The sequence below is a fragment of the Bos mutus genome, chromosome 18, assembly GCF_027580195.1.
Source record: "Bos mutus isolate GX-2022 chromosome 18, NWIPB_WYAK_1.1, whole genome shotgun sequence".
Taxonomy (NCBI): domain Eukaryota; kingdom Metazoa; phylum Chordata; class Mammalia; order Artiodactyla; family Bovidae; genus Bos; species Bos mutus.
This window is the reverse complement of record NC_091634.1, coordinates 19,311,756-19,325,869: the sequence shown is the minus strand read 5'-3', so window position 1 is coordinate 19,325,869 and position 14,114 is coordinate 19,311,756. Positions and strand designations below refer to the sequence as shown.

At 47.5% G+C, this 14,114-nt stretch overlaps 1 protein-coding gene across 1 annotated transcript in view; it reads right to left on the bottom strand.

The window, feature by feature from the left end:
• Positions 1-3,944, bottom strand: part of SLC7A9 (solute carrier family 7 member 9) — a 30,378-nt gene extending 26,434 nt beyond the window's left edge. Inside the window, exons 1-4 of the mRNA XM_005897757.2 lie at positions 3,858-3,944; positions 1,243-1,390; positions 721-963; positions 128-253 (exon numbers count right to left, since the gene is read on the bottom strand). Coding sequence (XP_005897819.1) covers positions 128-253; positions 721-963; positions 1,243-1,390; positions 3,858-3,944 — 604 coding nt within the window. The remainder of the gene's footprint in view (positions 1-127; positions 254-720; positions 964-1,242; positions 1,391-3,857) is intronic.
• Between the last annotated feature and the right edge of the window lie 10,170 nt (positions 3,945-14,114).

The following is a 14,114-nucleotide window of genomic DNA, read 5'->3' as shown; positions in this document are numbered from 1 at the left end:
TCAGGTAATTAAACAAACTCTGAACAACTGGGAAACTATTTCCACTGCATGAAATGTATGCTTAGCAGCAAGACCTCCAGGTGGTCTGTGGCGTGTGGCCCCACCCTCCCCTCCAGCCGAAGGTCACCTTGGGCCAGGAGGACAAGTCCGCTGACGATGATAATGACCACGATCACCATCTTGGCCGCCGTGAACACGTTCTGGACATAGCTCCCCAGCCGCACGCTCAGCGCGTTCACCGTGGAGATGAGCACTGGGAAGTCAGAGGTGGGCACTGTTCTGTGTCTATGGGCTCAACATCTCCCTCCTGTCTTAAGGCCCTGGAAAGAGCCTCCTTTCCATTCCCAGGCCCCGTTCCCCGCCAGCCTCCCCTCTCCACTGCCATATCCATGCACCTTTGAAATCCAGCCAGGGCTGTCCAACCCCCTCCCCGACCCCCACCTCTAAGAGCAATGGAGACGCAGCCAGACTCCAGCCAAGCGCTGCCCTGTGGGGCAGCCTGCAGCCAGCCCTCCCTGATGGCTCTGATGGCCCCGCAGAGCGGAGACCGGATGGCAAAGACCATCATGCTTGGGACCAAGGCCAGCCCTGGCCCTGCTCCCTCCCGGCGCCTCCAGGCCCACCTGGCCTCTTTCTGGGTGTGCAGGAGCCCAGTTTCTCCACCCCCAGCTGTGCCAGGTCTTTTCTGCCCCCTGCCTGGTGTTCCTCACAGGTACTCACAGATGGCAGCGGCAGCCAGGGATTTAACGACAACTTGGGGAGGGCTGCAGCCTGAGTAGAAGGGCGCACAAACGTACTCGGAGAAGCTGAGGCAGATGATGGCAAAGGATGAGGGCTTTATGACGAACAGGCTGCTCCAGGAAAAGAGGTATGCTGGAATGGGGCCAAAGGCCTCCATCAGGTAGGGGTACTCGCCCCCCGACTTGGTGATCATCGTGCCAAGCTCCGCGAAGCACAGGGCGCCTGGAATTCAGAGAGAAAGGGGGCCCCGGGCCCCTTGTGAGGTCTCGCCCTGGTCAAGGGACCCCCTCTCCCCAATGGGGGTTGTGCTCCCAGGGCCCACCACGGTGCCCCTCATCCTGAGCTCTGGCCTTTGGACATTCCGTAAACCCCAGTTTACACACATCTGCACACAAGCATTGAGGGGGATCCGGGCAGCGACACAACCCCACACAGACAGAGCTCCAACATCCTGCCCCACATGCAACAGGGGGTCATTGCCAGGGTGGGCATCTTTGTTACCCAGTGTCGCAAGAACCCCACACATGGTCCATATGATGAGACAGGGTCCCACGGCTTCCATGTTCCTGAGCACAGACTTGGGGGAGATGAAGATCCCAGAGCCAATGATGGTGCCGACGATGATGCAGGTGCCACTGAACAGGCCCAGCTGGGTTGTAGAGCGGGGGAGAGAAGAGTTAGTGCCGCTGCAGGGTGCAGCTCAGAAGGCCGCACGCAGCCCTCTTCCTTCCATCCTCCTCCCCTTCCATGCTGGGTACAGCCAGGCAACCCAGAGTCCCAGGCACCTTCACCCTGTGCTGTTACAGGGAGAGCACCAGGGTGCTGCTTCTGGGGATTTGTGTGTGTGCATATGTGCGCGCGTGTGTGTATGTGTGTGTGTGTGTGTGCACACACGCTCAGTCATGTCCAAACCTTGCAACCCCACCAGGTTCCTCTTTCCATGGGATTCTCTAGGCAAGAATACTGGAGTGGAGTCATTTCCCCCCTCTAAGGGTTCTTCCTTACCCAGGGATCCAACCCAAGTCTCTTGCATCTTCTGCATTGGCAGGCAGATTGCTTATCACTCTGCCACCTGGAAAGCCCCTTGCTTGTGTGGAGTAAGTCCGTTAATCCTCACAACAACAGTGAGTCAGTTATGCCATTATCATATCCATTTACAGAGGAGAAAATAGAGGAACAGAAAGACCCAGATATGCCCAGGGTTCACAGCCCGTGCAGTTCACAGGCCTGGCTGAGGTTCCAAGTGCCAGCCCTTACCGCTCTTGACAAAGAGGCCCAGGTGGTAAGGCCTGACTTGACAGTCACTCACCAACAAAGGCCCTTAGGACCTACCTCTGAGCTGGGCCGAGTGGCACGGAGTTCCTCCCCCAGACTGTGAGTGAAGTCAGGGTTTTGGGCTCCTGGCCGGGGCCATGGGGGTGAGGGGTGAGTGACAAGGCCTCTGGGGACAGAAACACTCAGGGGCTGTGAACTTTCTCTGATGCCCTCTTTTAGAATATGACCTTCCTACCAATGAGACCAGGCTCGGACACACCCCATATGATTCCATTCCCATGAAATTCCACAACAGGCAGAACCAATCTGCGGAGATAGAACATGGAGGGGTGGGGGGTTGCCACCTGGAAAGGGGCAAGGGGGAAGTTTCTGGGGTGACCACTTTGTCATACTCATCAAACACTGAAGATCTGTGCGTTTCACTCTGTGTAAATCCTACATGAATCAAGAAAAAAATTCTAAGGAAGAAAATGGTCTGTTTCATGTTCCTACTTACAACATCAGCCCCCTGAAGCCACCAGCCTGATTTCTGGAGCTTGAGTTGAATGTACATGTGCCTGTCTCTCTGGGCACAGGCTGCACTCAGAGTTCCAACTCAGAGAACATGGAAGAGCCCAGCTGTGACGAGCCCCCAAGGGACACACTATTGGAGGAGAGGGGGTCCAGAGAAGTATCAGCTTCTGTTTCCCATGGCCATCTCAGATTTCCTCCTCTGATGGCCCAGGTTGACTCACCAATGGCTTGGACCTTCTACTGAGCTCTGCATTCACCCTGAAGCTGCCTACTCAAGTTTAGGACGTGCTGAGGGTTTGCTTGGCTGTGCTTCTCTCACGGCCAAAAGGAGGGTGTTTCTGCTCATCAGCCAATTCCTGGGGCCCTGGGATCCCAGGGTGACATAAGTCAAGCCACATCATTCCCCCTGCCAAGCCTCTGGTCCCTCCATCTCTTCTGCAGCCAGACATGGGAGCTCCGGAGGCTCTGCCCAGAGCCCAGCCCACTTGTCCTGCCCTTGACACCATCCTGACCTCACTCTGGGCGCCCTTGGTCCTCATCCTCTGAGCCCGAAGCTTGTCCATTCACTCCCCCACACCCCCAAACCTCTGCCTCCTCACAGGGCCAGTGACAACCCCATCTGACCCCTCTCTAAGCTGCAGGCAACTCCAAGTTCAGCCCTTGTGTGTGCTAAGTTACCTCAGTTCTGTCCAACTCTTTGTAGCCCCACGGACTGCAGCCCTCCAGGCTCCTCTGTCCATGGGGATTCTCCAGGCAAGAATACTGGAGTGGGTTGCCATTCCCTCCTCCAGAGGATCTTCCCTGCTTCCAACCAGGAAGCAAACCCACGACTCTTAACGTCTCCTGCGTTGGCAGGTGAGTTCTTTACCACTAGCACCACTTGGGAAGCCCTGGTTCAGCCCTTACTACATTCCAACCTAGAGGGATCACCTGTGTGACTCCCATGTCAGACTCACCACCCCAGCTACTGGCTAAGAAGAAATGGGACTTCCCTATCACCGGAGGAATTCAAACTTAAGAGGATACATGTGGTGAAGGTGCTGTAGCAGGGATCCGACATCCGAAGTTGTCTCTGACTATCCGGGAAAAGACTGTTGGCCTGAGCAAACACCAGCCATCTAGGTGCTTACCCAGCACATACAAGCACACATGTATTAGCCTCACAAGAATATGCTGAGTTCACTGGCAAGCAAAGGGGTGTGAGTGTGAGAAACTGTTTAATCAGAAGTGCTGTGTGTGTGTGGTGGAGGGGGAGGATGACTTGGTTGCGTACACCCACCCCTCCTTGATTGGACCTGGGAAGGGCCAGCCCCCAAGGATGGCCTTACCTCCTTTTGGAGACTCGTGGTCTTGGGTTCGCTGCTCTGGATCGACTTCTCATCCCCCCTCCTTTTCCTCAGGCTCGTCTCTTCCATTTTCCCCTCCCGCCAGTTCTAGGAGGCTGCAAGGAGACTCGGCAAATGCTCTAGCAGGCAAGGTGCGAATAGAGTCAGCTGTGGGTTGTGAGCACTGATTTCACAAGCAGATAATTATCTACAGTTTTACAGTTGGAAAAGTGCAGCTGTCGACTCCGTAGGCATAATTTGCTCGGGTCCAACAACATCCTGAGTGCCCTTCAGACCCTGGGGCAACTGGGGTTCCAGGCTCTTTTCCAAACTCCTCCAGCGCCCCCACGCTCCCTCTCCCATCCTCTGGGTCCTATATCTCGGCAGTGACATGCCTGAAAGTCATTCTGCAGCCCAAGCTCATCTTTTCAAAAGCTTTTAAAAAGAAATATTTTAAAACATTCTAGAATCTACTTAATGGAGTCTAGCCTAAGGAAAGAAAGCTTTTCTCACAATTAGTTTCCAAGTTTAAGGCCCCTCGCGCATAATAGATCCATAGTACAGATATTTTTTCGTTGAGTGATGCAAAGAGCATTGATGAGCAAATAAAACGGTACAAGGCTGAACTAGTTGGTGGTCATTTCCTGTTCCCTTTCTCCAGATAAAGGCCCTCTAGGGTCCCCAGGCCAGGGGCTCTGCCAACCTTCCCATCACCAATGGCCTTACCTTCACCTTGACCTCGAGGAGCCCAGGGATCTCCCCTGGCTGTCTGACCACCTTCCTCCACACAGCTGTGTCCTAGGAATGGCCATGTCTCCTGCCCAGGAGAGGAGTAAGCCAGAAGGTACAGAGGTCAACAAAGGTAATTATTAAGCACCTTTTTTTTTTTTTTAATCTATGAAGCTTGGGTAGACCATGCAAAAAAGGGGAGGGTTGGGCAAGCCAGTTTCTCTCCCAAATGTTTTTGTTTTGTTCATTTGTGTCCAGACCGGGTTGTTTTAAAATTAACCAGATTGCTCCAAATCAGCCGCATCTTGTAAGGAGAAATCTCTTTCTGAAAGATGAACCAGAGGAGGTAAATTTTGGAACCCACTCTTCTGTTATCTTAATAGCTGTGTTTACAACTCCAGGCAGGCAGCACAAACAAACAGCAAAGCTGCGTGTGGAGCCCTTTCAAGGTGGGGATGCGGGGAGGACGGGAAGAAATTTCCCTCCCCACTGAGGAATTTCCTCCAGCATCCTTGGTCCACCATCCCCCTGGTTCTGACCAAGGCTGCAGGGTGGTGGACGAGTCCTTCCCACTCACCTTGGCCGGCAGCTGGATTTTGGTGCCCTCTGGATCCACAAGATAGTTTGTCCTATGGGGACACAGTGAGGCCTCTGCTCTGTCCACACCTGCAGCCCTGGCCACACGCCTCTGTGATTTGTTACTGCTGCTGCTCAAGTGGCCCAGGCCCATGCTCAAAGGACTTTTTTAAAATTAATTTTTTTAATCAAAGTATAGTTGATTTACAATGTAGTGATTTACAGTGTTTACAGCAAAGTGAGTCAGTTATACATAATACATCTATACTTCTTTTTTTTAAACTTTTAGTTTTGTATTGGAGTATAGCTGATTAGGGGCTTCCCAAGGAGATCCAACTAGTCCATCCTAAAGGAAATCAGTCCTGAATATTCATTGGAAGGACTGATGCTGAAGCTGAAACTCCAATACTTTGGCCACCTGATGTGAAGAACTGACTCATTTGAAAAGACCCTGATGCTGGGAAAGATTGAGGGCATGAGGAGAAGGGGACAACAGAGGATGAGGTGATTTGATGGCATCACTGACTCAATGGACATGAATTTGAGTAAACGCCAGGAGTTGGTGATGGTCAGGGAGGCCTGGTGTGCTGTAGAGCATGGGGTCGCAAAGAGTTGGACACAACTAAGTGACTGAACTGATGGCTTAATGGTAAAGAATCTGTGTGCTAAGGCAGGCGATGCAAGTTCAGTCCCTGAGTCCGGAAGATCCCTTGGAGAAGGAAATGCCAACCCACTCGAGTACTCTTGGCTGAGAAATCCCATGGTCAGAGGAACCTGGCGAGCTGTAGTCCATGAGGTTGCAGAAGAATCAGACACTTAGCATGTAAACAACAGCAACAACATAACCGATTAACAATGTTGTGATGGTTTCAGTGGACAGCAAAGGGACTCAGCCATACATATACATGTAACCATCCTCCCCCAAACTCCCCTTCCATCCAGGCTGCCACATAACATCGAGCAGAGTTCCCTGTGCTATACAGCAGGTCCTTGTTGGTCATCCATTTTAAATATAGTGGCATGTACTTGTCAATCTCAAACCTATCTCCCCAGTGCCATCCTTCCCCACTTAGCCACTCTTTTTTAGATTCTACCGCCATATAGGCCATTACAGAGTACTGAGTTCCCTGTGCTATACAAAGGTCCTTATTAGTCGTTCATTTTATATATTATAGTGTGTATATGTCAATCCCAATCTCCCAGTTTATCCCTCCGCCCTTTCTCCCCCTGGTAACAATGTTTGTTTTCTATATCTGCGGCTGTTTCGTAAAGAGGTTCATTTTTTTAGATTCCACGTATAAGTGATATTACATTTGTCTTTCTCTGACTTCACTCAGTATGACAATCTCAGGTTGAAGGACTTTAAAGTGAAAAGGAGCGCAGATGTGATAAATTTCGCATTCTTGCTTACTCTCACTTGGGGAAACCGAGGCCCCAGAGGGAAGGAAGCACATCAAGGGGTCCGGAGACCTCTCGTCTCAGAGAGGCTGCAGTTGTGCTCAGCGGGGCTGGGGGCAGACCCAGCCCTCCCCGCTGACACCAACTCCTCAGCTTTCACTAATCCCTTATCTCAGATGAGATCATACCTGAGACGGAAGAGCCCAGCCTAAAGCATGGTTGCTTATCACTGGGCTCCTCCGGCAGCTGTGCTTGGGGGTAAATGTAACAGCATTCTAGATATCCAGATGAGCCCAAAGGTCACAGGACAGTGCTAGTGAGTCACTGGGGATTACTTTGGGACAGGCAGACCTGGGAGAAGGGAAGATTTCTCAGGGTCGTCTCCTAAAGCCTTCTGAGAAAGTGGGGGATCTTTGCTAGCCCAGAGTCAGGGTCCCGATGTGGAATTTTGTTACCTATTCCCTCGGTGGGGCCCCGTCTGCTCATCAGGGCACCTGCTCCCCTTGACTGGCATGGTGCCAGAGCCCGAGGAGCGTGCTCATTCGAGGGCTATCTTTCTTCGCTGGCTATCTCTCTCTCTCTCTGGAGCATGGCGGCAGGACCTGCCCACAGGCTTGTTAGAGTCACTCCTTCAGTATTTGCTAACACTGCAACATTCAGAGGAAGGTCTGAATGCAGACCTTGCAGAACCCTGCAGAAGGCTCCCTGGGTCAAGGTCTCCCCAAAAGGCTGCTAGGCTAACAGAAATCACTGAAGACAGCAGAGTGGCAGTGATGAGCGGGAAGGGCCTGTGGATCCACACCAGCCACATGGCCTCAGAGTTACTTACTGCTCTCTGAGCGTTGAATTCTGAATCTGTGAAATGGGCTGGTAGTGGTACACCCCCCTCACCAAACAGTGAGAACTGCAGAGGGCTATGCAGTAAGCTTCCTGCGTGTGTATGTGCTAACTCACTCGGTTGTGTCTGACTCTTTGCAACCCCATGGACCATAGCCTGCCAGGTTCTTCTGTCCGTGGGGATTCTCCAGGCAAGAATACTGGAGTGGGTTACCATGCCCTCCTCCAGGGGATCTTCCCAACCCAGGGATCGAACCCGAGTCTCATGCCTCCTGCACTGGGAGGTGAGTTCTTTATCGTTAGTGCCACCTGGGAAGCCTGCATTAAGCTTCAGGGTTCTGTTAATGCAGAGGATCCCCTGGTCGTCTTGGGCCTCTGTCAAATGCTCAAATGCTGAGTTTGGAACTTCTGGGCACAAGGATCCTTGTTGAGGGTCAGTTCATTTTTAGTCCATGTGAGCATTTCTTTTCTTAAAACTTGTTTTCGTTTCATTTTTTCCCCAACAGAGAGAGTGTTCAATCAATTATAACGCTCCCCCCACTCCCGCTCTTGCTGCAGCAGGGAAAATAATGTGGATTTGTCTTAACACCATTTTCCCCCAATTCTTTAAGACCTTTGGCTCATTGTGCATCCAGCCCTTCCACCACATGGCTTAAGTTTTACCCCATTGCAGTCAATTTCCTCTTACAGTTAATTTCCTAGGAGGTTTCATGCTATTTTATTTTTTCATAAAACTCCATAAAACTTGTTTCTTAAGTTTCTGCTAAAACTCTTGACTTTCCCTTTCTTTTCTTTCTTTTTTTTTTTTTTTTTGGCTACACCACATGGCATATGGGATCTTAGTTCCCCAACCAGGAATGGAACCCACATCCCCTCCAGTAGAATCGCGGAGTCTTAACTACCGGACCACCAGGGAAGTCCTGACCTTCACTTTCTTTTAAAAAAAAATTATTTAGCTAGTTACTTTTGGCTGTGCTGGGTCCTTGTTGCTGTGCCAGCTTTTCTGTAGCTGTGGCAAGCAGGGTTTAGTCTCTAGTTGCGGTAACGGGCTTTGCATTGCAGTGACTTCTCTGGCTCCAGAGCAGAGGCTCTAGGACACTCGGGCTTCAGTAGTTCCATCATGTGGACTCAGCAGTTGCAACTCCCAGGCTCAATAGTTGTGGCACATGGGCTTAGTTGTTAGGATGTGGGATCTTCCCAGACCAGGGATCAAACCCATGTCTCCTTCATTGGGAAGTGGATTCTTTACCACTGAGCCACCAGGGAAGGCCCGTGACTTTCAAACTGTGCTTTCTCCAGTTGTAACGATGCTTGCAATCTGAAGATGATAACACCATCTGCATCTTATCATCTTATATTTGGTCTGTATTTGGTTCCCTGGCCCTGTAATGGTTTATAAAGACATGTTTAGCCCCGCAGTGTAAATCTATATCCCCATAGCCTCTTGGTATCTTGCCCTCAGAGTCACCGTCCTCTGAGTCAGCAGCAAGATCAAACCTTCAGACAGATTCTGGCTCTTCCTTTACCCCTTAAATCTTGTTCCAGACCTGGCTGCGAGTTTTCAGACCTTCTCTTCCTACGTTCACTCACCTTAGATCCCTTCCCTGTGCTTTCGACAGTAGTTCAGAACTTTGGGAGAATCCAAAGGACTGCACTAGTGTTCACTTACTGACCTGAATTCCAACTGGAAAAACTCATAAACAGTCAGTGGAATGTGCAAAGTCTTTAAAAGTCAAGGATTTACAGTCTGACTGTAAAACAATTAGCAAGGAAAGCACAATTTAAAATCTCTTATCTGGGAAACAATCTGTATCTATACATATATCCAAGAGCTATTTGAATAGTGCAATTCTACCTTAGAACTTTGTCCATTCTTTTTTGAGATATAATTGACATATAGTATTATATTAGTTTTGAGTGTACAATGATCCTATCTATATTTGTAAAATGACTATATTGTGAAATGACTGCCCCAATAAATCTAGTTAACATCTGTCACTACATCTAGTTTTAATTTTTTTTCCCCTGGTGATGAGAACTGTAAAGATCTACTTTCTTAGCAATTCTCAACAAAGACAGCATTGTTTACGATTTTTATTTCTTTTATTTGACTGCATCAGGTCTTGGTTGCGGCATGTGGAATCTTTGCCGCCGCATATGGGCTCTCTAGTTGAGGTGTGAGGGTTCAGCTGGATGCAGCTCTTGGCCTTAGTTGCTCTTCGGCATGTGGGATCTTAGTTCCTTGACCAGGCAGCAAACCCATGACTCCTGCACTGCAAGGCATATTCTTAACCACTGGACCATCAGGAAAGTCCCTCAAACAATACAGTATTATTAACTATAGTCACTGTGCTGTACATTGTGTCTCTAAAACATTTGTTTTATAACGAGAAGCAGTGCCTTTTGACTACCTTCACCCATTTTGCCTACCTCTCACCTCTGGCAACTGCTAATCTGTTCTCTATATCCATGAGTTTGGTTTGCTTGGGTTTTGGGAGAGCTTTTTGTTCATTTTTGGGGCTTGTTTGTTTGAATCCTACATGCAAGTGAGAGCATTTTTTTTTTTCTTTGACCTGTTTCACATAGCATAATGCTTTTACAGTCCATTCATGTTGTCACAAATGGTAAGATTTCTTTCTTTTTATGGCTAAATAATATCCTATTCTCTCTGTATATATTTGTACACTTGTGTATATATGTCCAGAGAAGGCAATGGCACCCCACTCCAGTACTCTTGCCTGGAAAAGCCCATGGACAGAGGAGCCTGGTAGGCTGCAGTCCATGGGGTCACGAAGAGTCGGACACGACTGAGCGACTTCACTTTCACTTTTCACTTTCACACATTGGAGAAGGAAATGGCAACCCACTCCAGTGTTCTTGCCTGGAGAATCCCGGGGACGGGGGAGCCTGGTGGGCTGCCGTCTATGGGGTCACACAGAGTCGGACACGACTGTAGTGACTTAGCAGCAGCAGTATATATGTCATACCTTCTTTATTCATCCTTTGAGGGACACTTAGGTTGTTCCCACATCTTGGCTACTATAAATAATGCTGCAGTGAAGGTGGGGATATAGATATCTTTTTAAGTTTGTGTTTTTACCCAGAAGTGGAATTTCTAGATCATATGATAGTTCTGTTTTTAATCTGCATATTGTTTTCCATAGTGGCTACACCAATTTACATACCACCAACAATGTACAGGGGAGAAGGCAATGGCAACCCACTCCAGTACTCTTGCCTGGAAAATCCCATGGACGGAGGAGCCTGGTGGGCTGCAGTCCATGGGATCGCTAGGAGTCGGACATGACTGAGCAACTTCACTTCCACTTTCATGCATTGGAGAAGGAAATGGCAACCCACTCCAGTATTCTTGCCTGGAGAATCCCAGGGGGATTCTGGTGGGCTGCCGTCTATGGGGTCGCACAGAGTCGGACACGACTGAAGCGACTTAGCAACAATGTACAGGGTTCCTTTTTTTCCACATCCTTGCAAACACTTGTTATTTCTAGTCTTTTTGATAATATCCATTCTGATAGATGTTAGATGATATCTCATTGTGATTCTAATTTGCATTCCCCTGATTATTAGTGATGCTGAGCATCTTTCCATGTACCTGTTGATCACTGGTATGTCTTCTTTGGAAAAACATCTTCAGATACCTCTGCCCATTTTTTAATCAGATTTTTTTTTGCTGTTGACTTGGACATATATATATGTATATATACACACACACACACACACATATATACATATATATATATATGATATCATAGTTTCTATTGAAGCATAATTTTTTTTCTCTAAGGCCACCCTCATTTCTACCAAAGATAACTGAATTGAGCCTCATTTGTTTTCAAAGTAAGTTTAGTTTCGTTAAACTTGGCCTGATTATTTACATAAGTTCAGCAAGAACATCAATTGACCATAGAGACTATTTTAAATCTGCATTGCTGGAATTTTTCATAAAAATCTCCAGATTAAATTTTTCTAATAGCCTCTTGAGGCCAGGAAGCTGTGTTACGGACTTGTCATCAGGCTCACCTGTAATACCTACATTCAGGTAAATTCCTCTCTTCTTGAAGGCCCACAGAATATCCTGAGGTTGACAGGCCGCCAGAAAGTGACGTTCCTTACTCACCTGACAAGGCTGTTGGAAACAGTGTGAGCAAGGAAGCAGGCTGCTTTTCTAAGGAGCTTTATGGCTCAGTCGTGCCCGACTCTTAGAGACCCCATGGACTACAGCCTACCAGGCTCCTCCATCCATGGGATTTTCCAGGCAAGAGTACTGGAGTGGGGTGCCATTGCCTTCTCCGTTTAGACAGACTACTCAGAGGTAAAGAAAAACCTATTACAATTTCCTTATCAAAGTGGACTTTTGTCTTTTCAACATGGAGAAAAAAACAAATTCTAATTTTGTACCAGCTTTTAATATTTATTCACTCAAATTCATTTCAATCTTAGCCAGTCCTGACCATGCACAAGACTTTTTTCTCAGGGTTCATTTCCCCTAAACCCTCTTAAACTTCCCTTTTTCCATTCAGATTTTGTCCTATGCTTTCCTTCTCTTTTCCCCTTTTTAAGCATCTTGTTTATTTATTTATTATTGGCTGTGCGGGATCTTGGTTTCATTTCTGCGTGTGGGCTTTCTCTAGTTGCGGTGTATGGGTTTCTCATTGCAGTGGCTTTTCTTGTGGAACACAGGCTCTAGGGTGTTTGGATTTCAGTAGCTGCTACTTGTGGGCTTAGTTGCCCCACGGCATGTGAGATATTCCTGGACCAGGGATGGAACCCATGTCCCTTGTATTGGCAGGCAGACTCTCAACAACTGGACCACTTGGGAAGTCCCTCCCTCTCTTTTTTTAAACCTCTCTTTAGGACCTCTCTTTTCTTTTTGTTATTGTTGTTCAGTAGCTAAGTTGTGTCCAACTCTTTGCAACCCATGGACTGCAGCACGCCAGGCTCCTCTGTCTTCCACTATCTCCCAGAGTTTGCTCAGATGCATGTCCAGTGAGCCAATGACGCTATTTAACCACCTCATCCTCTGCCACTCCCTTTTCCTTTTGCCTTCAGTCTTTCCCAGCATCAGGGTCTTTTCCAGTGAGTCGACTCTTTGCATCAGGTAGCCAAAGTATTGGAGTTTCAACTTCAGCATCAATCCATCCAATGAATATTCAAGGTTGATTTCCTTTAAGATTGACTGGTTTGATCTCCTTGCTGTCTGAGAGACTCTCAAGAGTCTTCTCCAGCACCACAATTTGAAAGCATCAGTTCTGTGGTGCTCAGCCTTTTTTATGGTCCAACTCTCTATTCTCTTAGCAACATTCATTTACATTTTTTATATATCTTTTAAAAAATTTCCTTGCATATGAATATATTTTTTCTATTTATTTTATTGGTTTTAATTACATCAAATAATTAGAATTATTGGAACTCTATTCAGAAACTTTTTTCTAGTGAAAATTAAAAAGTAAGCAAGTGTGAACTGTTTGCTTTTTGACTGGCAAACTTATGAATACATTTCATAGTTTCTAGAAACATTCATTTCCTCATAGTTTTTTTCAACGTGGTATAATATGTGTTTTTAATGGACCTAAACATCTTTAGTTTTTATGTAATAAGACAAAAGTAGGTAAACTTAAGATTTGTTTAGCAAGTAATGTTTCAGTGTCTCCCATTATTTGGAAATTATCTAGAATATTCAGTGAATTCCCATCATTTAACTTAGGAAAACTAAGGTTTTAAGTTACCAAAGGATTTTGGAAGATAATTGTGAGTTTTATCCCACTTGCATCTATCTAAATCATTTGTTCCCAATAATGTGCATATTACCCATGAAAACTTTATGAGACATTAAACAAAATCAATCATTTTCTTTCTTTAAAAAAAATTCATTTCTTTAGACTGCTCTGGGTTTTCACTGCTGCATGCGGGCTTTCTCTAGTTGTGGGGAGCTGGGGCTGCTCATGGTGGTGACTGCTTTTGTCGCAGAGCTTGGGCTCTAGTGTGCACAGGCTTCAGTAGTTCCGGGCTCAGTAGTTGTGGCACATGGGCTTTGTTGCCCCTTGGCACGTGGGATCTTCCCAGGCCAGGGATTGGACCTGTGTCTCCTGCATTGGCAGGTGGATTCTTTACCACTGAGCCACCAGGGAAGCTCCTGGAGACAGGTTTAATTCTGGACGGGCGGACCCAAACTAATGGCTCCCTGGCCTTTGATCACTGTAGGAGTGCTCAGCAGGACTTGACGAGGACTCTTTAATTTTGGAAGTAGGTTGTAGGGGTTCATTCTTCCAGGACTTTATGAATACCCAGTCTCCTGAGTTTACAATGGAGTAAACCGGGGCTGTTACCTGGAGTAGGCTGGCCTCTGTTTCCATTTTCTACTGAACCTGGCCTGAGTTAATAACACTGGAGATGGCCTTGAATTTCTGGGTCAGTTAACATGTTTAGAGTGAGGGAGGGTCTTCCATAAGTCATTTCAAAAGGGCTTACCTTGATAGTTGTCTTAGGAGTCATCCTGACCGTTAAGAGAGGTATTGGCAGCAGGCGATACCACCGCTCTGATGTTTCCTGACAGAATTTCCTTAAGGTTTTCTTTAGAGTCTGATGAGCCTGCACTACTTTTCTGGAGGACCGAAGCCTCCAGGGTGAATGCAGGTGGTATCTGATACCTAAGGCCTATGAGAGCTGTTGGGTAACCTTTGCTACAGATGAACAGCCATT